At 40.3% G+C, this 27,137-nt stretch overlaps 1 protein-coding gene across 4 annotated transcripts in view; it reads left to right on the top strand.

The window, feature by feature from the left end:
* NKAIN2 (sodium/potassium transporting ATPase interacting 2) overlaps window positions 1-27,137 on the top strand; it is a 716,483-nt gene that overhangs the window by 370,202 nt on the left and 319,144 nt on the right. For all 4 annotated transcript variants that reach the window (XM_089530445.1, XM_089530447.1, XM_089530444.1 and 1 more), the window contains one exon: window positions 21,702-21,782. In XM_089530445.1, the coding sequence (XP_089386571.1) occupies window positions 21,702-21,782 (81 nt within the window). The remainder of the gene's footprint in view (window positions 1-21,701; window positions 21,783-27,137) is intronic.

The raw sequence follows: 27,137 nt of genomic DNA, 5'->3' as shown, positions 1-27,137 counted from the left end.
TTACATTGGCTTAAGTGCCTTCTAAAATTCTAAGTCAGCAAAATGTGAAAGTGATTTAGCTTATAACAACATCTTCCTTTCTGCAACCACATCCGTTATATTGCCAGTTGTGTTTATTTTATGCATTTTCTTATTCTTTGCCTCTTTCCTATTGTTGCCATTTTATTTCCACTGCAACAGTTTTAGATGAGGTTTCTTTCTGGATAGCTGATCATTACTGAAAAATAGCATTGTAGGGGTTACAATACAGTATAAATCATTCAAACATTTCTCTCTATGTGACAGTGCTTGATTTAATAAATGGAAAAAAATGACATGCTGGGGAATCTAGGTTATTGTAATTGCAGCATAGCACCACAGTATACTATAGCAGTGTGTATACAATAATATGTTTAAATCACAAATTGTTTTGGGGTTCAGCCTTAAACAGAGGTGTTTTGAAATCATGTTGTCTAAGGCTGAAGCCTTAATTTACGGTTAGTCCCAACTAGTAGTAGTTGTATAGACCCTCTGAATTAATGAAATGTACATACAGTTAAGTATGAGCGTATGGTACCAAGTTCCAATTGGTTCAGTGGGCCTACTTTGTTTAGAAGTAATGACTGAATTTATGCCTGAGTGTATTATGACAAACTGATATGCAAAGTGTCTTTGATCCAGGTTTATAACTGCATCAAGCTTACAACAGAACATGCACCTTGCCAGTTTCAGCATTACTATTCTGCTTTGAACAGTTGTTTTCAGAAATTAGAGTCTTACTGATAACGAGAACTCTGATAATCTCACTTGACATATTATAGCACAATGGGCATATTTGCAAAGAGTGGGCATTTAAAAAAAACAACACCTTTGATTCGTGTATTTCTAATGCTAACACAAAATGATAAACATAAATATGCCATCATATAATAAAAGGATTAATTTTTAAAACCCTCTGGAAGATAGTATCAGTTGCAATCACAGTATAAATATGTTTTTCTTTTCATCTTTTCCAGAAAATAATCTTGAACCTTTCATTTTACAAATGTAAAGTATCAATGATCTCATTACAATTTTTTTCCAATATTTATGCTGAAACCCAAATGGTCTCAGGATATCAGATGTATAATTGCCATATCTCAATAAATGTTTCTGTCCTAGTTTCCATTCTAAGAACTTTGCACTTAGCTGTTAATTTTTGCATTTAATGCCAGATCCAGCTGCCTCCACCATGTAGGAATCTTCCTCAGCATGCTTCTATCCCTTAGCTATAACAATTCTTGTCACTGTTAATGAAATATAACTAAGACATTTATGGTGCAAGTGTTCATTATTACTTTTAAAGATGGATAATAATAATAGTTTACCATCATTGTTCATAAGCTGTGATGTGATTGTATATTCAGTACCTGTTTCCAAAATCGTTTATTTGGAAGCAACATAGCCACTTACGAATAAAAGTTCCTCCCTCTTCACATTCTTTTCAACTGCAGGAAGATGAGTCTTTATTAACTGATGATAGTTGAGATGGGATATAATGTTATCTGTATACTAATATCCAATTATCCACATCCTCAAGCAAAGGAAATTGAAACCATCTATTAACACCAGCTAAATATTTGCCTCAAGCAACTCACTTAACTCAATTTTTGATGTGGATTCGAAGTCAGAACATTGAAGCAGTGGGAGTCCATAAACTTCGCACTGTTTTGTTCTATTGGACAAAGAAGAAAACTTATGTTCTGAAATTCTTTGCTCATTTAAGTGTCAAGCAGTTGTGTCCCGTAGAAAAACAACTGCAATTAACAATCTGCCAAATTAACAATAACAACAAAAAGCTCAAAACATAACTACAAATACTCGACTTAGAACAAGGCAACAATGCAGCCTCAAGGGAAATCCTTGCTACTTCTAGTAAGAATTCTGACAAACCAGCCACTAATTTGAGCTTCTAAATTGCTGAAGAACCTGTGGGGAGAAAAGCTTACTCCTTTGGATGATTGCGATGTTTGCAAATGAATCAATACAGCCATCAAAACTGTTCAGGCATTTGGCCACAAAATGACAGGAGTTTAAAGATAAAGCTATAGATTTTCCTTTTGAAAGGACATTACAGGAAGAAAATAAGATTTTTTTAAAAAAACAGAAAGGAGTTTACAGTGGGCACAACAGAAAATAAAGGATGTTTATGTGATTTCTTCCACCCAAGTCCCTTTTCATTCACATAACCATTTGCTATAGTGAAACTCCCATATTATCATATGCAAATAATGCATACAACTGTTTCTGAAGCAGATAGACGTTGCAAAGGGTAACTACTATGACTACAGTTTGTTTGGAAAACACAATAAAAATATAATTTGCAGTGGGGGAGACCATTTTGAATCTCTTAAATCTTTTTAAAAATGAACATAACTAAAAAACAAATGAAAGAGTTGATATGGTATAATGGTTTGAGTGTTGGACTGTGGAGATTATCAGAAGGGAAAAAGATGTCCTTGTCTTGTCCTTCCCATATGATTGTGGGAAGGAATTTCATATGACATCACACTGATCCTGTCATTGTCCCATCACTGAAGTGGAATTGTTCTAGCATTAGATTAACTGGAGTTCGCATTAATACAATTCCACTGGATACAATTCAATACCAGGATAATGACAGGATCAGCACTTTGTGTATGAAAGGCTTTCGTGTGATCACAGTTATGGAGAGTGATCTTGACCATGTCCCATCCCCATATGATCATCTCCTAGCTCTGGAAATCAGGGGTCATGACCCTATTTAAACCCACTGGAATAACCTCGGGCACACTCTCTCAGCTTAAAAAAAAAGCAAAGGTAGAATAAACCTTGCCAAGAAAGCCCCTTGACAAGAAACCAGGTTACCCCCTGTGGTTGCTGTAAGTCACAAACGATTTAATGGCACATGACACACAAAATACAAATGAGAGGAGTTATTTTACCATGTTCCTTAACTGAATAATATACTATGAGTCTTAATGAATGTAATGAAATTGATTGTCCTTCATTGCCAAATGTTTGGTTTTATACAGTGAGCCTTTGTGGCATCTCTTCCAGTGGGCATTTGTGGTGATCCCTGAGGGCAAAGCCTGTGTTTACAAAAAGAACTTTTTGCTGCCACCACCCAGTGAATGAACTCCTCCCCCCACAAACACTGGGACTTGTGAGGAATAGAGAGAGAGAGAGATCTAGTTTCCTTTCTTGCTCACCCAGAGCAGTCGGTAGCCGAGTTAAGGCACGTGTATAGGAGCAGAGAGACGGCAGATGCTTTTTAAGAAGTTTATTTTAAAAAGGGATAGAATAGGATAGAAAGAATTTCTATCACTCTTGCAAAGCCTCCTTGCCTTGCAGGTCAAAGAACATAGTTACAGAGTTCATTCCAGACAAGCCATTGTTGAAAATAACAAAAGGCCTAAACGTACTAGCTACCACATTCCTAACTACTCACGGAAGATGGGGTTTATAGTCCTTTTGAGTTCCTGGATGCAGGGAGCTGGCTCCTTGCCAACTCTACCTGCATTCCTGAGTCTGTGTCCCCCAGACTCCAAGAGACATCATCTGGTTCCCCCTCAGGAGAGGATCAAGGGAGAGACAAAAGAGCGCATGGCCGCAAAGGGCCTTTTAAAGATTTCCCATAGAAAGTTCTTGAATCTTGCGGTCCTACTCTCTGATTGGTCAGTTAGACCTTACATAAGCTATGATGCCACAGCTCATTAGCATGTGATGTCATCTCTCATTAGCATGTTCCTCCTCCCAGATTAACCCCTTATGGTTCAGAAGAAGTTCCCAGATGACTGGAGGACCAGTCATCACAGCATTGCTAACCTACAAGTTGCTGTATAACAAAAAGGGAACTCAGGCCCGGTACAAACGGGTGCATTGTGGTGCCCTGGGACCAAAATTAGGGCTCGTGAATGCAGAGTATCTTCACGCACCCGAGCCCTAGCATGCGGCGGTGGTGCCATCATGGCGGCTTTCCATCCACATGGGGGCTATCATGATGGCGTGCAACAGCCACACATGCCAAAAAGAACCTACTTTTAGTGGGTTCTTTTTGGTGCTGAGGGAGCCCACGCATTTTGGTTGCTGTGGACTCCCTCAGGACCAAAAACGGGCAGCTCCAGCCCACCCTTTCGGGGTGGACTGTCAAGCCCCTAAGCCAGTCTGTTATAGCTTAAAATAAAGCTCAGCATTGGTCATGCTGGCTGAAAGATTTTAGGAGAGATCATCCAAGTTCTAGTTAGGGAGCGACTCTTTAATGAAAGAGTCATTCATTTGAAGATGACAATTTCATCAAAGAAAATCTTCCCTGCTTATTATGTTTGTTCATATGTACCAGATCAGAGTAGTACTTCTGTTTGGTCTTCATGAAATCTTCTCTAAACATCTTTTCTATTCTGTTTCAGCTTTTGACTAGTCAAGTAGTCCACAGGACAGCTGAGTCAGGTAGAGCTTGTTTTAAAGGCAGATTTTCTTAATGGGCCCATGGCAGTTGTGAAGCCAATCTCTGTATCCTTCAAATCATCATCTTGGTTTTCTGAGCCTGCAGCTACATTGCAGAAATAATTCAGTTTGACACCACTTTCACTGACATGACTCAGTGCTATAGAATTCTGGGATTTGTAGTTTTGTGAGATACATAGCCTTCTGTGTCAGAGAACTCTGGTGCCACAGCAAACTACAGTTCCCAGAATTCCATAGCATTGAGCCACGACAGTTAAAATGATGTCAAACTGGATTATTTCTGCAGTGTGGATGCAGCCTGAATATTAGGATTTTCATTAGAATGTTAGGATTGTGAGTTGATCAAGAAAAATATATACCTTGTTTGGATGTGGGGGATGGTAGAACCAATGTTCAGCTAGATGCCAGGAAAGCGAGCTACATTCCATCCCTCTGTTTTTAAAGCTATATAAGAAGATGAAGACAAAAAGTTACTTTATGTAGACCTTGGTGTGCTGAATGTACTTAAAGCTGCTACATTTTCCCAACCTACAAGCGTCATAGCGTGCTATTCTTTGTCTATGGACAGGTTTTTCCTTTACACCCTGCCAAGTTTTGGAACCATCTGTTTAAAGATTAATTTTATAATTTTATAAAATAATTATTAGGACTGTTTATGTGTTAATAAACGTGTATTTGTACTTCAGTGTTACTTCTTGCTTGTGGTTAGATCAGTAACTTTATAAATGTTACCTATTTTTAACATGTTGCTTTTTAATTTAATTTAATTTATAAAAATGCAGTTAACATGATGCCAACTAATGTCTTAGAATAATGAATGAATTTTACCTTTTACACTAAAAGTAATGGTGTCACCAATTATCGTTACATTATTGTTACTTACCAAAGTAACAAGTTACAGGTAATGTTATTTTTTTGTAGTAAATTGTTTCCAAGTTCTGCTAAAGAGTTGGCAACCTCCCATGTAGATCATAGGACCAAGATGGCTGGCATTGCCTTAATGTGTCAATCCTATGCCGTGACTTCTTGGCACACAGTTATGTTTGTGCAGAAATGTCCTAAAATAGGCACACGAGGACAAAGCATGTAGTTACTACAGCATTTATCATTAGACTGGGATATTTATACCTGGGTTGTTAGGAATAGCAGTCTCTCAGTTCAGGATTTGTTGCTAGAATGCTTTTTTCATTTGCACAAATTCCATCTATGAACTTTTTAAAACTCTTTTTAATGAGAATTTTTAGTCTGTTTTTACATGTTGTATGTTGTTTCTGGTGGGTTGACAGGATATGCAAATACCTTAAAGTAAACAAACATCAATGCTATTGTCACAATCTCTTTCTATTTGCCAATATAATCTCCTTGATAGATTTTGTAACATGATACTGTATTCCTGTTTTTGTGAGAGCTTTCCAGAATCTCATCAAAATATTTACTGTTCAACTTCTTGGAAGAATATATCCTATTCCAATAGTAGACACTGTGAATGCTTAAAACTATGGGCTATTTGAACAATCAGTATTATTTATTATCATGGTCCAGCATGGTTTACATATTTAGCGATTAAATCTATCAATTACAACAATAAACTAAACAACAAAAACACCCACCAGTGGCATCAGTTGTATCAGTTATCACTTTGCTTTGTTCCACCTGCAATTCATTCTGCCCTCTACTAGTGAATGGCCAGGATCATTGAGATTATACTCTTCTTCTTCTCAATATAACTTTTATTTCTCTAAAATAAATTAATGTGTAGATTTGAAGTTGAGAACTGCAGAGAATCATGGTGTACCTGTGTTTCAAACCTCTCAGATAAAAGCGGCTTTCTGCAAAATTGCTGGCAAAGTTATGCCTGCTGCTGGTCAAAGGCCATTCCTTGGCGCTAACACTTAGTTGAGCACTCCAGCTGACTGATGAGTGGGCACCAGGCCACCAAAGCAGATGTACATGAATGAACAGAGCCAAAAGACAATGTATGTGCATCAAGTGTAAATGTTGATGGCAGGTTCCCAGCCAGTGTCTGAGCTCATGCATCTGTAGTTACAGGAATGCCAACCTTGCTTTGGATTAAATTTTCAAACAATTAAAAGAATAGCGTACAGGGCTGGTGTGTGTGTGTGTGTGTGTGTTTTATGATGGGCTCAGGGAGTAAACTAAATATAGAGAAAAAGGGATTACATTGGGAATCTCATCTAGTAAATTCTCCAGGAGACACTTCCACAGGTTGAACTGCAACCAAAATTACTATTGACTGCATATTATTCAATCAATAGTAAATTGACTGAATAATTGACTGAGCTAGTCTTAAAATCTTTTTAAGCTTCCTGCTGAGCAGTGTTGATATGCCAAATCCTCAGCATACAGAAACTCAGTGGGCCTGGCTGCCTCATCATCATAGCACAGTGGATTTTTTTTTTCTGGCTAGCTTTGTAGACTGTCAGCTTTATAGTATTTTTTTAAGGCAGAGGCCTTTTAATGATGGACATTTGCTATTTGCAGAATTTCAGGTAGATTTTCCCCTGTTGTCAAGGGGGATGAAATGCAGGCTTCATTTCAAGATTTCAAACAGTTTGTCTTCCTCTTATATCATTTTTTTAAAATCCTTAACATCCTGGACGGAGGGGGGGGGGAATGAGAAGGAGTAGAAGAGGAACAGCAGTACCAAACTAAAGTCTTCACAGCCAGATGTCAGGATTAACAGAAAATTTGACTCTTCTGATGCTTTGGCTTAGTTCAAGAAAGATAAGAATGAATTATTTTCTTATGATTGCTATCCTCAACCCGACTTAAATTGTAGTATCTAGACATGAGAGAAGTTGGACATAACATTGGCCACTACAGTGCAATTCAGGCGACTAATACAAAAACTGCTGACTCAAGAGTTTTCCTTCTTATCACCTTTGAGAATTACAAGGTTGCATCAATGTTTGAGTTTCTTGCAAGTCAAAAAGAAGTTCTTACACTTTAGCCTGATGAACGAGGATCCATTAGGAGCAGTTAAAAAAAAAAAAAGACATAGGAGAAAGCACCTGCCCCAGATGGCTTGCTTTCTCCTTTTAGTACCACCAGGACTATCTTAACAAATACTATTCATCATTATACGAGATGTTGACAATGGGGTGTCCAGTGAGTCTGTAAGTAGGATTACACTGGATCAGATTCAATTGGTGAGTGCTGCCAATGTGAACAAGCTGCTGGGGCAAGTAAGGACGATAACTTTTCCTTAGTTTTCTGTGGGTTTTCTGGGCTATGTAACCGTGTTCTGGAAAAATTTTATTCCTGATGTTTTGCCTACATCTGTGGCTGGCATCTTCAGAAATGCCAGCCACAGATGCAGGCAAAACGTCAGGAATAAATTCTTTCAGAACATGGCCACTTAGTGGTGAAACAGACAGTAAAAAAGAACCAGCTTCCCAGCAGAATGGGGCCATGGCCTTTAGACAGCATGCCCCCAGTCCACCAGGAAGCCACATGGCCACTTGTATGTGTGGCGAATCCACAGCATTCTGGTGGCACAGCGTTTACATGTGCTGTGCCAAAGAACTGCTGAAAAATTCCACCTCTGCAGCAAAAGTGCCTTTTTCCCAGCGCAAAAAGGAATGGCTTTCTGCCACTCCTTTTTGCACTGGGAAACGGCTGGGTTGCAGTGTGGCATGCGGTTGCTGCAGCTCCAACCTGGCAAGCAAAGGAGTGGTGGCAAGCTGCTCCTTATTTACTATTTGTTTTGCCCCATACTTAGGAAAACTATGGATGCCAGCCGTGAATACGTTCAACTTCACAACTTGTTCTCTCAATCTCTCAATCCCTGTCCTTCTTGACTGGTCATCAAGGAAGGAGATGCAATTAGGCTTCAAATACAAAATATAATTAATGAATCTCTTAGGGAGGGAGGTTTTCCATTTTGTTTAAAAGAAGCAGTGGTATAACAATTTCTTTAAAAGCCCTCTCTAGACCCACTCGACCTAAACAACTATAGACAAGTATCAAATCTCCCTTTTCTAGGCAAGATGATTGAGATGGCAGTTGCCTTCTAACTCTAGGCAGTCTTCAATAATACAGATTATCTAGACCCATTTCAAACCAGCTTCAGAGCAAGATACAGAGTTGAGACTGCTATGGTTGCCTTAGTGGGTGATCTTTGCCTGAGCATTGACACTGAGAGTGTGTCCCTGCTAGTGCTTTTGGACCTCTCAGTGACATTCAGTACTGTCAACCATGGTATCCTTCTGGAACTCCTGGGGGTTTGGGAATTGGAGGCACTGTACCTCAGTGGTTCTGATCCTATCTTTCGGGCAAGTTCCAGATGGTGGTGCTTAGGGATAGCTACTCCTCAAAAAAAGGAGCTGTTATATGACATACCACAAGATGCCATTCTATCCCCAGTGTTATTCAACTTCTACATGAAACCTCTGAGAAAGATCATCTGGAAGCATGAGGATGGGTGCTGTCAGTAATTTGATGAACCCACATATACTGATACAGTTTCAGCTAAGGATAGTATGTCTCCTCTGAATGACTTCCTGGAAGAGGTAGTGGACTGCATGAGAACAAACAAATTGAAGATGAATCAAGACAAGACAGAGGTGCTTACTGTCAAAGGTCCTAACCTGGTATGGAGGTATGTCAACCAGTCCTGGATGTGCTTACACTCCCCCTGAAAGACTGTGTTCACATCTTGGGGGTGCATCTGGTCAGTTGCTCCAAGTGACAGTCAGGAGTGACTACTATCAGCTTCGACTGATACGCCAGCTGTGCTTCTACCTAGAGTAGGAAAACCTAAAGATGGTAGTTCACTCTAGTAACCTCAAGACTGGACTTCTGCAGTGCACTGTATGTTGGGATACCTCTGTACCAAGTTTGGAAACTTCAGCTAGTTGAAAACATGGCAGCCAGGTTGATTACTGAGACATCCAGGAGTTATCACATTACACCAACATTAAAGTCTCTCCACTGGCTGCCAGTCAGCTTTCAGGCAAGGTACAAACTATTGGTTATTACCTTTAAAGCGCTACATTGTGTAGGTTACCTACAGGATTGCCTCTTTCCTTATACTCCACCCCATATGCTCAGGTCCTCTGGCTGGCATTTACTCCAGTCAGCCAGGACTAGGTTGGCAACTGTCAGCCAGAGGACTTTTTCTTCAGCCACTTCTAGACTGTGGAACGACATGTTGGAAGAGACTTGACAGCTGAATACACTGTCTGAATTTAAAACAGCATTAAAGACCAGTCTCTTCCAGCAGGCTTATCCTGGTTATTTTAAAATTGTGAATTTTAATTTTTTAATTTTAGATGTGGATTGTTTTAATATGTCTACATTTTATTTGTCCTTTTAAACTGATGTGTGTTTTAACAAGTGTTTTAACTGATATTGTTTGTTAATTGTTGATGTCCCCACTTTGATCCATTGAGAGAGGCGAGTAAATAATAATAATAATAATAATAATAATAATAATAATTTATTCCCCAGTGGCTCACAGGCAGAGAATGTAAGAAAAATCCTGCCTGCTTTTAGAGAAAGATTAAGAAATTATTTTGACATCGAGAAGGGGCAGTGAATTAAAGAATTTTATGAAACACTTTTGGGAGTTATCATTAAAAACAAGTTATAGATTTGGGGCAAGACATATATTTCTTTTCCATTTGATATACCAGGGAGGTATTCCAATGTTATTGTGATATTCATAAGATGCAATTAAAAAATTTAGCTTCTTAATTGCCTTATGTTTTGTCTTTCACATTTTAGATAAAGTAAGAACTGCCTTACTTCCTCATCCAGTCCTTGCTCCATCACCCTTCAGTTGCCAATTTAACTCCTTTAAAAACTAGTGCTGCATTTCCTCTTTTTTTTTTTACTACTCATGTTTATATATTTAGTTCTTCAAACTATTTTTTAGCCTCCCACTAGTCTTTGAATTCATGCACATTTTGTACTTTTTTGCACTGCTTTCTTTATTCAGCATGCTTCTGACACCACAATTTAGTCACACTGGAATCTTTTTTGGTCCCTGCCATTTGTAATCTTTGGCATTCATTTCATTTGAGACTATAGGGTAAAACAGATGGGCAAAATAAAGTGACTTCCAGCTAGTTTGGAGACAGAGCATTTAAATGACGCACACCTCCAAAGCAGGTGGAAGCTGAAATGAAGTTGTGCTCTGAGGCTAAAAACCAGAGCAAAATGAAGTTGGGATACTCTGGCTAAGCTGAGAAAATGTACATCTACACGGCTGCATATAAACAGTCTGGTGCCAATGTGGGGCTGACCAAGCCAAAAAAAATGAAAGAACAACAACTCCAAAGGATGTAATTACAATGTACACAAATCAGCAGGGGGGCATGGAGTGAAGAAGCCATGTAGGGGGGCTTCTATGATTTTACTTTGCCAATGTATCTTTCACACACTGAGGCCCTGTACCAGCATAGCATCCACATGTGACTGTGTGGACTATCAAAGGAGCAGCCATACAATGACATGGCATCTGGGCAGACATGGGAATAGTTGAAGGTTGCTGGCAGTGTGTTTGTGCAACGATGTGCATTTATGATGGGGAGGCAACAAAAAAAATAACCTTGCAGTACAGAAGGGGGCCATGTGTACAGTAGGTTTTCAACCTGCTTTTGGATAAAGCAGGATCGAGCCACATTTTCCTGCCTGTCTGCTCTTTTTCTTGCCTGTCTGGCCCTAAATTAATCTTATGGTCTCTATCAAATGAGGGGAGTAAGGATATGGCAGCAACATTGTTGTTGCTGTTGCTGCTGATGATGATGTGTGTTTTGTGTCATGGAAATCCACTGGGTAACCTTGGGCAAGTCATACTCTCTCAGTCTCAGAAGAAGACAAGGGCAACCCCCCTGTGGACAGAGTCTGCCAAGAAAACCTTGTGATAGGTTCACCTTGGGGTCAACATAAGTCAGAAAGACTTGAGGACACACAACAACAAAAATTCTGATTTTAAGGATCTAACACAGAGTAGCTGTGCTATAGTGATAAAACACTAAAAAGAAAGAGGACAAAAATGTATATTGGATTATGGCAATCGCTTGAAGCCCAACAATATGGTACTGCCAAAGAAACTGCTTTTGTATATTCTCTTCCTGTTTTAATGCAGTGGGAATTGTATGAGTGTTTGTGTTAAGAAAACAATGCTTTCAAGCACCACACTTCTATGTAATGAGACCAATTTTTGTTTAAGTGCAGTACTCTTAGCCTGAGCATTATCAAAATATAGACACAATCAATATCATTTTTACTGACATTGTTCACATAATTGTAGTTATTTTATGATAACTTTTATGACATAGTCAGCCACAAAAGATTGCTGATTCCTAGAACCTTACCGCACAGGGGCTCCACGGAATGGGACGAGAATGGAACGAAAGGGGTGGGGAACGAGTAGGAGATGCATTTTACTACTCACTCATTCCATTCCCTTCCATTCTCAATCTGTCCCAAAGGACAGGATTTTTGAAAACTGTTCAGAACAGTTCTCAAAAATCATGTTCTCTGGGATGGATTGGGAATGGAAGGGAATGGAACAGAACAAGTGAGGGACTTCTGTATGTAGTAAAATGCATCCTCCACTTGTTCCATTCCCTTCCCGGCTCCTTTTGGACCATTCTTGTCTTGTGCTAGGAACCATGTGTGGTAAGGTCCTTAATCTCATTAATGAGAACCACACTAGGTGTCTTTAAGCTTTCCAGGGCTTAGCTATAGATGTCATTGAATTACTGTTCCCATTAGCCCCAACCATGGTGAGTGAAATCCAAAAATTAATTTGTTATTCTTGAGGTTAGTGATGAAAATGTTTGATTTGTTTCATTAACCAGTACATCAATCCTGTGTTTTTAAAAAAATGATTCACAGGGGGAGTATGCACTAGAGCTCCTGGTCCATGCTAAAGTTACCAGAACTGGAAACCTACACTCATTCTACAGCAAAACCTTCCCAGGCTATAGATAGCTCCAAATCTCCAAGCTCTGACAGAAGAATAACAAAATTCACTATTTATTATGCCATTGTAATGAGTATGATATTTGTTAAGTTAAAAAGCAAAATGTGAAGTACTTTCTTTGCATTATAAAAAAAACACCCCAAGGAATTAATATAATACATTACGTTAACACCATCATGAATTATTTCCAGTTCCTGACTGCCCACCTCTGACATAAATACCAGGCCACTCCAGTTATCTTTATTTACTATTACAATCTATGTTCTGATTCCTGATTAAATACTCTCTCATTATAGCTTTTTTTATATTGCTACTGTTTACAGGTGTGCACACTAAATCAGGAATGGGGAAAGTATCTCAGGGCTGCATGCATCCTTGGCAGGGGCCCACAATGTTGACAAAATTTCTTAAATTTCTCCCCAATGGCCTATAGGGGTTGTAGAAGTTGACCTGCTATAGATTATATAAAGTAGCATGACGGGGAGGTTATTACTTTAGGTTTTGAAATATAGGCACGTTACAGACACGCCAAGGGGGCGTGCTAGGGTTGAGAAGGGGCATGTTAGGGTTGAGAAGGGGCGTCACTTCCTGACGCCCCTCAACCCTAGTACGGACTGAGTCCGTACAAAATAGCGGCGCCCGTCCACACGGGGACCGCCATTTTGACGTCGCGGACGTGTAGCATCCGGACGTCACACAGCGAAAGTGACGCCGCGAGTGCGCGACTAGCACCTTGCAGTGCCACTTCCGGGGCCCAGAAAGAAGCGCCATTTTGGCACTTCTTTCTGGCTGTGCCCGGGAACCATGGGGTTTGGCCGCTGCAGTTCCCGGATGCAGCAACCAGCAGTGGCAGCAGACCGCCCGTTTTGGGCGGTCTGTAACGTGCCATAGATTGTTAAGTTTCTTTTTCTGGTTTTTTATTGCCGAAAGAAATGTACCTTAATGAAGATAATATTGAAGAAGAATATTAATAGTTATTGTTATTTAATGTAGAGGGATTCTGGGATAAGCAGTGAAGATACAACCAAAGAGAAGAGAGAGAGGTATTTTGTTTTTCTTTTAGCTGTGTGATATAAAGGGCATTTAGGGAGGTATATTTGTGTGTTTATTCATGTTTGTATGCTCTTTTTTATTTTCGTTTGTGTGTTCTTTGTTTTATGTCTTGTAGGTTTCAAGTTGTATATTTTAAAATTTCAGTAAATATTTAAGAATTCAAGAATATGACTTCTCTTGATCCTTATCTTTCCTGGCCCTAAAATAGCCCAGACTTGGTCAAAAATGTTATGACATGGAGTATGTTGTGGAGCATATAAATTCACCCTCTGGTTTATATCACTTTTCTCCCTGTACATTCATGGGCTGCATTTCATAAAACATCCCAGTGAATTCCATGCTAATCTATGCAACATCTTATAAGGAAGCAGGCTATATATATATATATATATATATATATATATATATATATATATATAGTGTGTGTGTGTGTGCGTGTGTGCGCCTAAAAAAGTAGTCAGCAGGCTAGATTACTGTGTCCAAATTTTAAGCAGACTCCTGTGTTTTTAAAACATTTAAGAGAAGAGTGGGTTGTGTCTCTCTCTTCACAACATCTCTACACTGTTTGAATGTACCTCTTTTTTGTTTCTGTAAAAAGTATGTGATGGCTCTTGGGGACTAGAACTGGTAACTCCAATTCTCCATTGACAAAGACCTTATTGATTTGTGGCTCTTGTAATTTGTATAATGATTACTGTGAGATAATGTAGTTCTCTGATATTCTCAGAGAAAAAGATGGGAGAAGCTAACACTTGGAAGATGTGTCATAAAATGTAGCTCTAATTAGAAATAGGAAATGCCAGTGGGATTTGTTCACTGTCTTCTCTCAGACCTTCAGTGCTGAGTTTCCAGAATGATTAGTTTCAGCATGAAGTGGAAATAGCATTTAAATAGCTGTAATCTAGAGATTGGAGATATCTGACATTTGGAACATCTACAGTATCTGAGAATTTGTAATGAGACTTTGTTTAAAGACAATTATATCTGATAGTCACAAAGCAAATGGGAGTCGTTGTAGAGCAATTGGTTAGGCATGTGGATGGTTCAGAAACAAGAATGCTTTTGTTCAAATATTGCTTTGTGGTGAATTCATAGAATCAGATATCTAAGCTTTATGAGAGCCAGTGTGTAGTGGTTTGAGCATTGGACTATGACCCCCACACCCCAGGAAGATATTTGTTGCCACCTACCAGCTTGCTGTTGTTTCTGTTCCTGCTCTTGCTGGCCTCACCTTACCTAGAGAAATCTGCTCCCTGCCAGAATAAGGGCCCAGGTACCCAGCTGGTTCCTGGCTACATAGCCAGGAAGGAACACCTGGCCCCTGGGAAAGGGGATATAACCTTGGTGACTGCTGCAGTAGGCCCACTGTTACCAGGGTTGCCACCAAAGTGGCATCACAGGGAAGTGTGTGTGAAGGTCAGGGCATTTAGCTGGGAGAGGGTGGTCTGAGCTGCTGGCAGCTTCTCATGTAACCTGCCACATGTTAATAAGTAATTGTAGTATAAGGAGAGGAAGCAGTCCGGGGAGCAGCCATTATGACATTAATGGGCAGGGGGAGATATGGTATGGGGAGTCAGCCTTATTACCCTGGAAGAAAGGAGTACTGGTTACTCCCAAGCTGAGCCCCATTTCAAATAGCCTAGATAGCTTTGGCAACAGGCCTCTTGGGCTGAAAATGCTGCTGCTCAATGCCAGGTCAGTGAATGGAAAGACACCATTGGTCCAGGACTTGATCCTGGATGAGCATGCTGACCTGACTTGTATTTTGGAGACCTGGCTGGATGAAGTTTGGGAGGGGGCTAATCTCTCCCAGTTTTGCCCACCTGGGTTCTCCGTACAGCATCAGGCGAGGCCTGGGGGGGGGGGTGAGGAGGCAGAGTTGCAGTGGTCTATTGGGATTCTATCTCCCTTACCAGGTGCCCTGTCCCACAGTCCACTGGGTATGAGTGTGTCTACTTAAAGGTGGATGGCCAGGGTAGGAATAGGAATTCTGTTGGTGTACTGACCACCCTGCTGCTCAACACTCTCCCTTTTTGCGCTCTCATAAAGCTTAGATACCTGAGTCCATTTAATGAATTCACCATGAAGCAACATTTGAACAAAGCATTCTTGAGTTGGTCTCTGCAGTGGCATTGGGGTCCCCTTGGCTTGTTGTGCCAGGGGATTTCAACATCCATGTGGAGATTGCTCTCTCAAGAGCAGCTCAGGACTTCATTTCATCTGCAGGGGTGCGGGGCCGATTAAGAAAGTCTACCCCTTGATGGATTCCTGATGGCTCTTGGGGAGGTTCCTGTTGCCTTGGCAGGTGATCTTGTCAAAGTCCTCGCTGAACCCTGGAATAGGGAAATGGCCAGGGCAGTGGACACAATTGCCCCTAAGAGTCCCCTCCCACAAAGTGGAGCCAAACAAGCACCCTGGTTTCCCAAGATGCTGATGGTGATGAACCGAGTGGGATGGAGACTAGAGTGATGATAGAGGAAGACTCAGAGTGAATCCAACCAAACACGGGCTAGAGTTCATTGGACAGTCTATGCCATGGCAGTGATGGTAGCAAAGAAATATTTTCCTACCACCATTGTGTCTGCACAGTGTCATCCAGTGAAGCTGGTTCAAGTGGTTAGGGGCCTTTTACATTCTGCCTCCCAAGAAGGAAACAAGGAGCACTTGACAGCTCGCTGTGAAGAATTTTCAAGACACTTTGAAGACAAAATTGCTTGGATTCACTCTTACTTAGATGCTGTAGTTGAGACAGGTCCAGTGGATGTAATATTAGTGCCTGCTTGTCCTATATTATTGCATAGGTTTCAATTTGTGCATCTTGAGAATATGGACAGGATCTTTGGAGAAGTGATGCCCAACACATGCCTACTGGATCCTTGCCCTTCCTGGCTTTTGAAAGGAGCTAGAAGGGGACTGGCCAAGTGCATGAAGGGAGTGGTGAATGCTTCACTGCAGCAAGACACATTTCTATCCTGCCTAAAGGAGGCTGTGGTGAGGCCATTACTGAAAAAAGAGTTCCCTGGATCCCACCATTCTGGATAACTATCAGCCATTCTATAACATCTCATTCTTGGGCAGGGGTCTGGAACGACTGGCAGCATCCCAAATATAGGAATTTCTGGCTGAAACAGATTATCTAGATACATTTCAATCTGGCTTCATACCTGTCTATGGCACAGGTGGATGACCTACACAGGGAACTGGACAGAGGGAGTGTGTCCCTGTTGGTCCTGCTAGACCTATCAGCGACTTTTGATATCATCAACCATGGTATCCTGAGCTGCTTTTTTGGGATGGGACTTGGAGGCACTATTATGCAGTGGTTCTGGTCTTCCTTGGAGGGGCAGACCCAGAAGCTAGTGTTGGGGGGGGGGGGGTCCTATTTGACTCTTTGGCCACTGGCCTGTGCAGTTCTGTCTTGTCCCCCATGTTATTTAACATCTACATGAAAGCACTGAAAGAGGTCATCCAGAGCTTTGGGGTGTGGTATCATCAGTATGCGGATGACACCCAACTCTATCTCTCTTTTCCAACTGACTCCAAGGAAACTGTCTCTGTGCTGTACCAGTGTCTTCTGTCAATAATGGACTGGATGAGGGCAAACAAATTGAAGCTTAATCCAGAGGTGACAGAGGTCCTCTTGGTCAGTCGTAAGGCAGATCAGGGAATTGGGGCTTTGCCTGTGCTGGATGGGGTTACCCCCCCCCCCCCCCGAAATCTCAGGCTACCAGCTTGGTTATCCTCCAGGACTCCACTCTCAGCCTGAATGCCCAGGTCCCAGCAATGGTGAGGAGTGCATTTGCACAATTAAAACTAGTGTGACAATTGTGCCTGTTCCTTGAGACATCAGATCTGGCTACGGTGACACATGCCTTGATTACATCCTGTTTGGACTACTGTAACACACATTATGTGGGGCTGCCTTTGGAAGCTGTTCAGAAACTTCAGCAGGTTCAAAATGCCACAACCAGAATGCTGATTGGAACCTGTTATAGCGAGCATATAACTCCCATATTGAAACAGCTTCACTGGTCCATTTCTGGGCACAATTCAAAGTGCTGGTCATGACCTATAAAGCCCTACACAGTTTAGGTCCAGACTATTTGAGAGACCGTATCTCCCAATATGAACCAGCCAGAGCCCTAAGATCCTCAGGAGAAGGCTTTCTCTTGGTCCCACTACCATCCCAGGCTCTCTTGGTGAGGACACAAGAGAGAGCCTTCTTGGTGGCTACTCCCACCCTATGGAACTGCCCTCCATGGGAGGCTAGACTGGCCTCCTCCCTGCTGGCCTTTCACTGGCAAGCAAAGACATTTTTATCCAGGCAGGCTTTTTAAAATCATGCAAGTCTGGTTTTATTTGGAGGGGGGAATTGCTTCAGATTATGTTTTTTAAATGTTGTATGTTTTAAAATTTAACTTTGAAGTCTTTTAATTAGGTTATTTTAATTGTCTTTTTAAAATTTATTATAATGTGTTTTTTATATTGTGAGCCACCTTGGGTCCCTTTTTGGGAGAAAGGCAGCACAGAAATTAAATTAAAAAGTGACGCTGGAGAACAGGGTTCAAATCCACATTTGGCCATGGAAACGCACTGGGTGACCTTGAGCAAGTCTGAACAAATCTTGCCAAGAAAAGGCTGTGATAGGTTCACCTTAGGGGCACCATGTTAGTAATGATTTGAAGGTGCATAACAACAAACCTAAGCTTTATATCTACCATATGATGGCAGTTTTCTTGGTCTATGTGAGCCAGTGTGGTGTGGTGTTTTTAGTGTAGCACTAGAATTCTGGTAGACTACAGTTCAAGTCTCTGCTCAGCCAAGAAACCCACTGGCTGATCTTGAACAGGTCTTGACCTTAGAAGGCAACAAAGGGAAACTTCCTTTCAATAAATCTTGCCAATAAATCTTTATAATAGGGTCACCATAAGTCAGAATCAATGTGAAAATGCATAACAAGAGCAGCAAACTTTTCCTTCCTTATGGAAGAAGAGAATAGGAGAACTGAGAACTAATCTTTTAAGTTGAAGAACCATTAATGCATAGAACAAAAGAATCTTGCACATCTGGTCAAAACAAGCTATCAGACTCCATGCATTAATTATTTACTAAATTTAGTTAGTGTTTATTTCTGATTTTTATTCATGCAGGTTTAAAAATATCCCTCCATTCTCCAGAGCTTTCTTTCCAGATAACAAAGGGTTAAATGTTGGGGGAGGTACATTTTAATGAGGGTTACATCACTGGTGATGAGATGGCAACTGTCCAATGCGATGGGGAGTTGGGCAGAAGCGCAAACCTCCGAGATGGCCCTAAGAGAGAGGCTTTAAAAGGCCTGGATACGATATGAGGCTTTTGTCTGCCTTTTTAGGTCTGATTGTGTGAATCTGACTAACTGACTGCCTATTAGCAGTGGGAACATCTGACTCTCCTAAGGCAGACCATGAGGAAACTAGTGGAGCTGGACAATGGAAGCACCAAGGATTACAAAACTGGGATTTAAAGGGAGCCCTGGTGGTGCAGTGGTTAAGTGACAGTAATGCAGCCACAAGTTTGTGAGTTAAATCCCAGGTGCTCCAAGGTTGACTCAGCTTTCCATGCTTTCATAGTTTGGTAAAATGAGTGCACAGCTTGTTGGGGACAGTTAGTATACAGAATGTAAACCGCTTAGAGAGTGCTGAGTTCACTGATAAGCAGTATAGAAATGTGCGTGCTATTGCTTTTGCTATTGCTATTGCTTACTGCTGTTGCTACAAATCCCATCCGAGCTGTGAGCAAGATTAGGAACATGTATTAGTCAGTGGCATTAGATTTTTGGTTTCATTTATTGGCTTGGCTGAAATGATTGTACTCTTGTACAAGGGCTCCTTGTTTCAGCACTTATAAAAAACATATTTTAGATTTAATTTTCTTGTTGTGAATGTTTATTTCTTATTTTTTGAGTCATTTTGCCCTTTTTCCACTTTAGTTTTCAATTTTCCATTTTCTGTTTGTGCCTGGAGGACAGGTTGGTCCTTTTGCTTTAGAACTCCTTTTATACGAATAAAGCTTTTCATTAAAGTACTCTGCTCCTTACAGTTGGCAAGGGAAAGTATCTGTGGAATTCCCCAGCAATGTACTGATGTGTTGCTGGGGTGGGAGAGGATAATTCATCAGGGGGTGGCAGCAGCACCTTTATTTCAGATAAAACGGTGGTCTCAAGGGGTCCCATCCAGCTCAGCAGGAGAGGAGGGGGACCCAGAGAACCTTCCCATGGTGACGTCTATGTTCAGGAAACACCATGATACCCTCTAATGGAAAAACTTGAGCAGGGAGGTATATTTCTCTTTAAAAAGATCACAGAATGTCTCCCCCATTGCACTCCTTACATACCCCCAAACTTGCTTAATACATCTGGGAAGCCCCTTGGATCAATTTTTTGGAAGGGCCGTAGGGAAGAAAGGAAGGGAAGGGAAGACTTTTCCATAATGGTGATGCAGTAGCATTTATGTCAGTTTTCTTCGTATGGTCAAAAATGAAGAGAAACAAAAAGCTCTGTAACAGTCCTAGAAGTTTGAGTTGAGAACTTAGAAAGATTTCATGACAGCAGTGTAGAAAATTAACATAAAGGAATATAATAGCATTGAATGACTAAATCACAGTGTCAATGTTTAACTTGGGTAACATAACAGAACATTTTTTAAAAAGGAAGAAACAGTCTTACCGCTGTGTTTGTAGTAGACTGGTAAACAATTTTCTATAGTAGTCATATAATGAGCCTGCACAATCAGTTTAATTATTATGAAAATAAATTATATTAGCACAAAGTTAATTCTCTTTATTTAATTTTATATAAGAGATTGTTTTGGATTTTTTTTTAACACTGTGGTTTTGTAAGGATTCAAGTCAATGAAATAAAAGGAGACATAGTAGACAAGGCCCCAAATATAAAAGAAATGATAGGAAGGCTTACAGGGAGCACAGGGAGCTGCATTAAATTAAGTGTAATTACTATAAATCGTATATACGCTACAATTTATATATAAATTACTGTATATATTTCTATATACATTTGTAACATAACGAAGGAAGTCCTACCGTTACACTTTGCTCTGTGCATTGCTGGAAATGCATTATTGACTGTTATATCATTATGAATCCATTAACTGCTGTGGCTGCATCCTGTGGAGTCCTGGGATTTGCATTTAATGGAGGGGCATTTAGAATTCCCAGTCAGGGAGCTCTAGTGCCTCACCAAACTACAAATTCCCCAGGATTCCGTAGGGTGTAACCTATGGCCATCAAAGTGGGATCATAGTGTTAAACCTATGTTGTGTGAAACAGCTCCTTGTTTCAGTACTTGTATGAAACATGTTTTAGATTAAATTTTCTTATTGTGAATGTTGATTTCTTATTTTTTGAGTCATTTTGCCCGCTTTCCACTTTAGTTTTCAGGGTGTTTTTTTTTTTAAAAAAAAATCACATTCATTTTTGTGTACATTTCTCATAACATAAATGTTTTTGCAAGCCTTTGTCCTTAAGGCATTTCTTTAAAACATATTTTCACTAATTTATACATTTTTGTGCATGCCTCCTTATATATGCATTCTTCTTGGAAAATTACAGTGGACCTTGGTTATACTCTGGGGTTTGGTTCCAAGATCCCCCATGGTTAACAAAATCCATGGATGCTCAAGTCCCATTAAATATAATGACATAGCAAAATGGTGTCCCTTATAAAAAATGGAAAATCAAGGTTTTATATTTGAAATTTATACTTTTTTTGAACATTTTCAAATTGTGGGTGCTTGAATCCATGTATTAAAAATTTGTGTATAAAAAGGACTGACTGTACAACATACATTTTATAAAAATGTGAATACCTAATACTACATTTTGGTTTGTGGAGTGGTTTCAAAAGGGAAAATTAGCTGCGATCATATTAAGACATACTAAGACATGATCTGAACCAAATTTTCTTCCATCTGTATTTTTGGCACATTTTGCCAAATTGTGCCTTTCTTTGCAACAATGTATGATAATACCCTTGCAGATCATTCTGTCACCAATGGCTAAAACTAGTGTACTTGGTAAAACTGGGAAATTTTTGTCCAGTTTCTTCTGGAAACAGCCTCAATGTATTCATAGTGGTTGTTGCGTACCCACTTCAGATTTGTAATGTAAGCATTATTTAAACACAGCAGATATCAGAATTAATCATGTATTATTCCCTTTTCCTTTTCTACAGTATGCTGTCTGGTTAGTCCTCTGGGTTACATGGAACATATTTGTTATCTGCTTCTACTTGGAGGCTGGGGACTTATCAAAGGTAATTTACCATCTGATATATCTAAGCCATCTAATGTTAACACACCCAGTTGTGAAGATGTCTTCTTGTATCTACTTAAACTCATGGCTCTCCTTAAATTAAAAAAAATCAGCTTGGGAATTATGAATATACTGTGTGCAGTAGCAATGCATATCCTAAAGTATTAGAGAACTAGTATAGGTATAAAACTAGTTTAGATGTTTAGCAGTAGGAGGCTTTTTAATGGTATTTTTGTTAGTCACATGAGAAACTGTAATAGACTTTCAAGTTTGCATAAGGGAGTATCATAATTGTGAATATCATAGCCGACAGTTATCTAAAGGATTAAAACTATGCTATTTAAGGTTAGGACAAGCCAAGTCTCTCTTCAGTGCTCAGCTCCATTGAGCCTTATTTAAGAAGGAGGGATGTACATATTTCTATAAAACAAATGCTCGTTTTTTAGTGTGCATTCTACTACATTTTGATTTCCTTTTCTTGTTTGTTGCAATATCAAGGCAATTAAATCTTCAGCTATTTTTCACTGTATATTCTATGATGTCTCAGTTGATGTTCTGTTTTAATTTTTGTTTTTGACAAAATGAAATGGCCAAATGTCTTCACATATAAATTTATCAACAGTGTGAAACTAAAAGGTCTCAAAGGGACATTTTAGTTGTATTTATGGCGGGTTACAGACCGCCCATTTGGGGCGGCCTGCACCCGCCCCTTTCCCTGCTGTATTGGGGCCTCAGCTGCCAGACCGGCAGCCTCCAAGGCCCCGATCTGCTGCTTTGCAGGCTGCGGGGAAGCGGCAAAAGGCTGCTTCCCCGCAGCCTGGAAAGGGGTGTCCTTGGGGCTTCAAGCCCAAGGACACCCCAACGGCAGCAGGGACTCCCAGAAAGGGGCCGCTCGGCCCCTTTCTGATTTACGTCGCTGGTGCAGCCTTCACACGGCTGCACCAGCGACGCAAACCAGGAAGGAGCTCCGTTTCGGAGCTCCTTCCTGCTCCGCCGAAAGGGCGCATTAAGCACCCTCGTGCAGAGCGATGGCGTCACGTCCGCGCCACCTCGTTTGGAGGTGCTGCATTCGTGACGCCATAATGGCGGCGGCCGTGTGGAATGGCCGCCACCATTTTGTGCACGCGGAGCGTGTACTAGGGTTAGGGGGTGCAGAAGCACCGCCCCTTCCTAACCCTAGTATGCGCTCTGCGCGTAATTTAATGGTGGTCTGTAACCCACCAATAAGACAGTTACTTATGAATTGCCTTAAATGCACATGTCCTGAAATAAACATACTGCTCGGACAAAGCAAACTAAAACTACAGGGTTTGATCCCTAGTCATTGCTGAATGCTAAAGCTGACACAATGTCTACACAACTGACTTCTATAATAGTGAAAACATACCAAAATATAAGATCTCTTATGTGATAGGAGCAAAGATTTTCACACTGGCTACCAAAGATATCGACCAGAATCTTTGGGGGCACTTTGCTAGAGCAACTGTATGTTGTGCTACTGGGTCTCCTCTTTCTGAACTTGCATGAGGAGTTATTCTGTCCTATCCTGGGAAGACTGCCACACTAAGAGGCAAAGACAGAGGGATAGCATGCACCAAATGCCCACAAATGAGATGAATGCTTTCCCAGGGAGAGTGGAAGAAAACCAAAATGAGCTCTGTTGCAGTCTCTCCCCAAGGGAAACCTAAAGGAATATGATCTTGTATGGATTTACCGTTCTTCTGATGATTGATCAAAAAAACTTAAAAGCTTCTGGTGCTACATAATGCCATGGGGAATAGCTCTGAGAGCTGTATCACTGTCCTGACCTTGTGGTGGGAAGCATGATGAGAAGAATAGGCTTCTGAGCTGTGTAAGGGTTTTAGAGTGACTGCACTTCTGTGAGATGCAGTTCTTGGATATATCTCCTTGGTGGATGATGAGGATGGTGAATTGTGGATGATGATGACAATTTTATTTATATCGCATGCTAGACCCAACCTTGGAACTCATGGTATCTCACAACAGTTTAAATAGATATTGTTAAAAGCCTCTATAGCTGATGGATGATGGAGCCAGAGGGCTAGTCTATATAATGGAGAAAGCGAGTGTGATCATGGTGACAAAGATTGGAAATTGACTGATTCACCCATTCCTGCTTGGGAAATGTGTGCTAGCATACCATGAGAGCCATTGAGATGTTACAACGTGTTGTTTGGTCTCATCTTGAAATTAGTAGCTTGTTAATGGCCTTTAATACAGCTCCCTTAATTTTTAACTCAATTTATTGGAAAGATGCTGTCATTCCTCACTCAGGTAAATCCTTAGAAGAAACATAGAAATCATTCAAAACAATTTATCTAGTCAAACATGTCAAAATAAAAGAGAAAAAAAGATTATTCAAAACTATAGTTCTTTTATCCTTCTTAACATTTAATAATATATAATAATAATAAATTTTTATTTATATACCGCCCTGTGGCGAACCAATCCGGGCGGTTTACAGCATTAAAATAACATACAGCATAAAAACAGTTTATTTCCCTCCCCCCTTAAAAAGTAATTAAACAACATATCTAATTTTAGTTCTGAGTTCACAGACAATAAAATATAACCTTTCTAATTCTCGAGATGTACTATTTTCTCCTTTCTCATCTCCCTGTCTTTGAGGGTGGTGAACATCATGGAAGCTATTGATGTGAAGTGGCTTGTCACAGAAATCTGATTTTTGTATATGAATGTGGACATATAAACACACACACACACCATAATAGTACAAAGAAAATTATCTGATATGTGTGATGAGCTAGTAGACAAAAGGAGCTCAAAGCATGGACAGTGCCAACACTAGGAACAATGGCTTTCATTAAGCAACTGCATCTTGTGATATGGCTGTGAGTCATTTATATGGTGTTTGGAAACTCTTCTGGTCTGGTGCCTAAATGGATTTAAGGATCTTCTGCTTCTACACCATGGTTGTGTACATTAATATCAGTGGCTTGTGGTCTGATAAGGGGTTGCACCTCATTCTGAAGTTTGACCTGCTTGAGCCAACTGCATTAAGAAGGCTTCCATTTCTAAGGGCCATGGCCCAAGATATATTGTCTCTTGGAACAAAGCACAAGATAGAAATTTGTGCCCAATCCATTTATTGAAGTTGACGAGACAGGCTCTTTTATCTTACATGACATTAGTGATTCTGCACCACACATGAAACAAGAAGGCTGGTTTTGAAAGCCCAGAATATGATGTATACAGCAAAGAGGGATCTCTGTTTCTGCTAGCTCCCAGCATTTGCCATTTAATGCTGGGGCCAGCCTTGTGTTTGTGGAATTTATTTATTTATTTCACGTATATCTTGCTTTTCTCCCATATCAAACCAAAAAGGTCACATCTTATGTTAAACAATACAACTAATAACAATCTGGAATACAAAAACTAAAAAAAATTAAATACTGGGTCTTCATCAGCTGTACCTGTAAAAGTTTTGGGACTAAGAGAAAGCCCTCTCCTGAGGTTCTTAAAACTCACATAGGCCTGTTACAGACTGCCAAAATAAAGCTGCTTCAGGTCTCTTTGGAGGTATGCTGTTTAAATGATGCATGCATCCTAAAGAATCCAGAAGCTGCACCAAAGCTGCACTCCAGTGCTTAGGAATGGAGTGTGGCTTTGGCGCGACCTCTGGACTCTTAGGACCCATGCATCATTTAAATAGCATACCTCCAAAGAGACCCGAAGCAGCTTTATTTTGGCAGTCTGTAACAGGCCATAGGCTCTTATGAGGAGATTCAGATAGCCTGGATTTAAGCCATGTAAGGCTTTTTAGAGGTTATAACTAGCACTTTAAATTCTGCCCAGGAACAAACTGGTAGCCAATGAAGCTGTTTCAGCAGGGGAGTTATATGGTCACTACAGTCGGCCCTTCTTATACATAGATTTTTATACACTGATTCAAGCATCCATGGTTTGAAAATATTCCAAAAAAGTAAAAAATTTCAAATATCAAACCTTGATTTTCCATTTTTTATAAGGAACACCATTTTGTTATGTTATTATATTTAATGGGACTTGAGCATACACGGATTTTGTTATACACAGGGGAGCTTGGAACCAAACCCCAGCATATAACAAGGGTCCACTGTATAATCTACCATGGTCAGCAGTCTAGCTGCAATGTTTTGGACTTGCTGAAGAGTCTGAACAGTTTCCAAAGGCAGGCCCATGTAGAGTGCATTACTGTAACCCAAAGAGCATTCTATCACGGCATTTGTCACTGTGGCCAAATCTGACTTCCCAAGGCATGGGCATAGCTGACACCCTCGTTTCACTTGTGTAAAAACATTCCTTGCCACAGCTTAAACCTGGGCTTCAGGGGGAATGAAGGCTGAATGCCTATTCCCTGATCTGCCTTCTGACTGACTGGGAACATCTCTATCTTGTCCTGATTAAGCTTCAATTTATTTGTTTTCGTTCATTCCATTACTGGAAAATCAGGAATCTGGCAGGGAATTCTTTGACCTATGTTGCTGGATCAACAGTTTGCTTCTCTACATGTTTCTGCAACTTCCTGAAAATACTTGGATTACTTGATGCTGGCCTGCTCCTGATAGGTATCATTTATCCATCACAGACCTACAGAAATAAATAAGCTAATATAAAATGGTGATAAAATAGTCTAAAAGCACAGGAATTATTTTAACCATTCTGCAGATCAGCAACTGTCCTGCTCATGGAAATCTTGTGGCACACTACAAAAATATTTGGGCTAGTATCAACATTCAACTGTGAATTTTGTAAGATTGTCTCCAAGCTCCTACACTAAATTCTTTGTATTACCTAATTTTTCAGATGAGAATAAAACTGAGAATGCAATATCACTCCTGAGTATTTCCTCTCCTTCCAAAATGAATATTGAATCCTTAAAAAAGAGAAGGAGAGGGAGAGGTGGCATTGAATTGGCTCTAAATAGCGAATAAAAAGTAACCTTTAAGGAAGCACGGGGCTAAGCTCTTATCTTACACCAGAGACACAGGTCAGGTTGTAAACCATGAGAGATAACCTTGCACAAGATGGCTATAGGAATTGTAAGTTAAAATTACAGCTTAGTAATTGCTCATCTGGGTATGCATTGTTGTCTATAGGTATAATATATAGCTTCCTACCACATAAAATACTTCTCCCACCCACCCACCCACCATGTGGTGGAGCTTTGAAACTCATTTCTTCTCTCACCTATGCTCAATTATGTTAAACTTTTCTGCCATTACTTAGTAATATTGAGATGTCCACATATTTCAAGCTGCTGCCATATCTTGTGCGAGAAAGTTTACTAATGGCTGCTTTCCTCCCCTTGTCACAGAGGTTATGACATTTTTGC

The sequence above is a fragment of the Sceloporus occidentalis genome, unplaced genomic scaffold (assembly GCF_023333645.1).
Source record: "Sceloporus occidentalis isolate IW3139 unplaced genomic scaffold, rSceOcc1.0.p SCAF_6, whole genome shotgun sequence".
Lineage (NCBI taxonomy): Eukaryota > Metazoa > Chordata > Lepidosauria > Squamata > Phrynosomatidae > Sceloporus > Sceloporus occidentalis.
The sequence above is the reverse complement of the archived record's forward strand: the minus strand, read 5'-3'. Positions and strand labels throughout refer to the sequence as shown.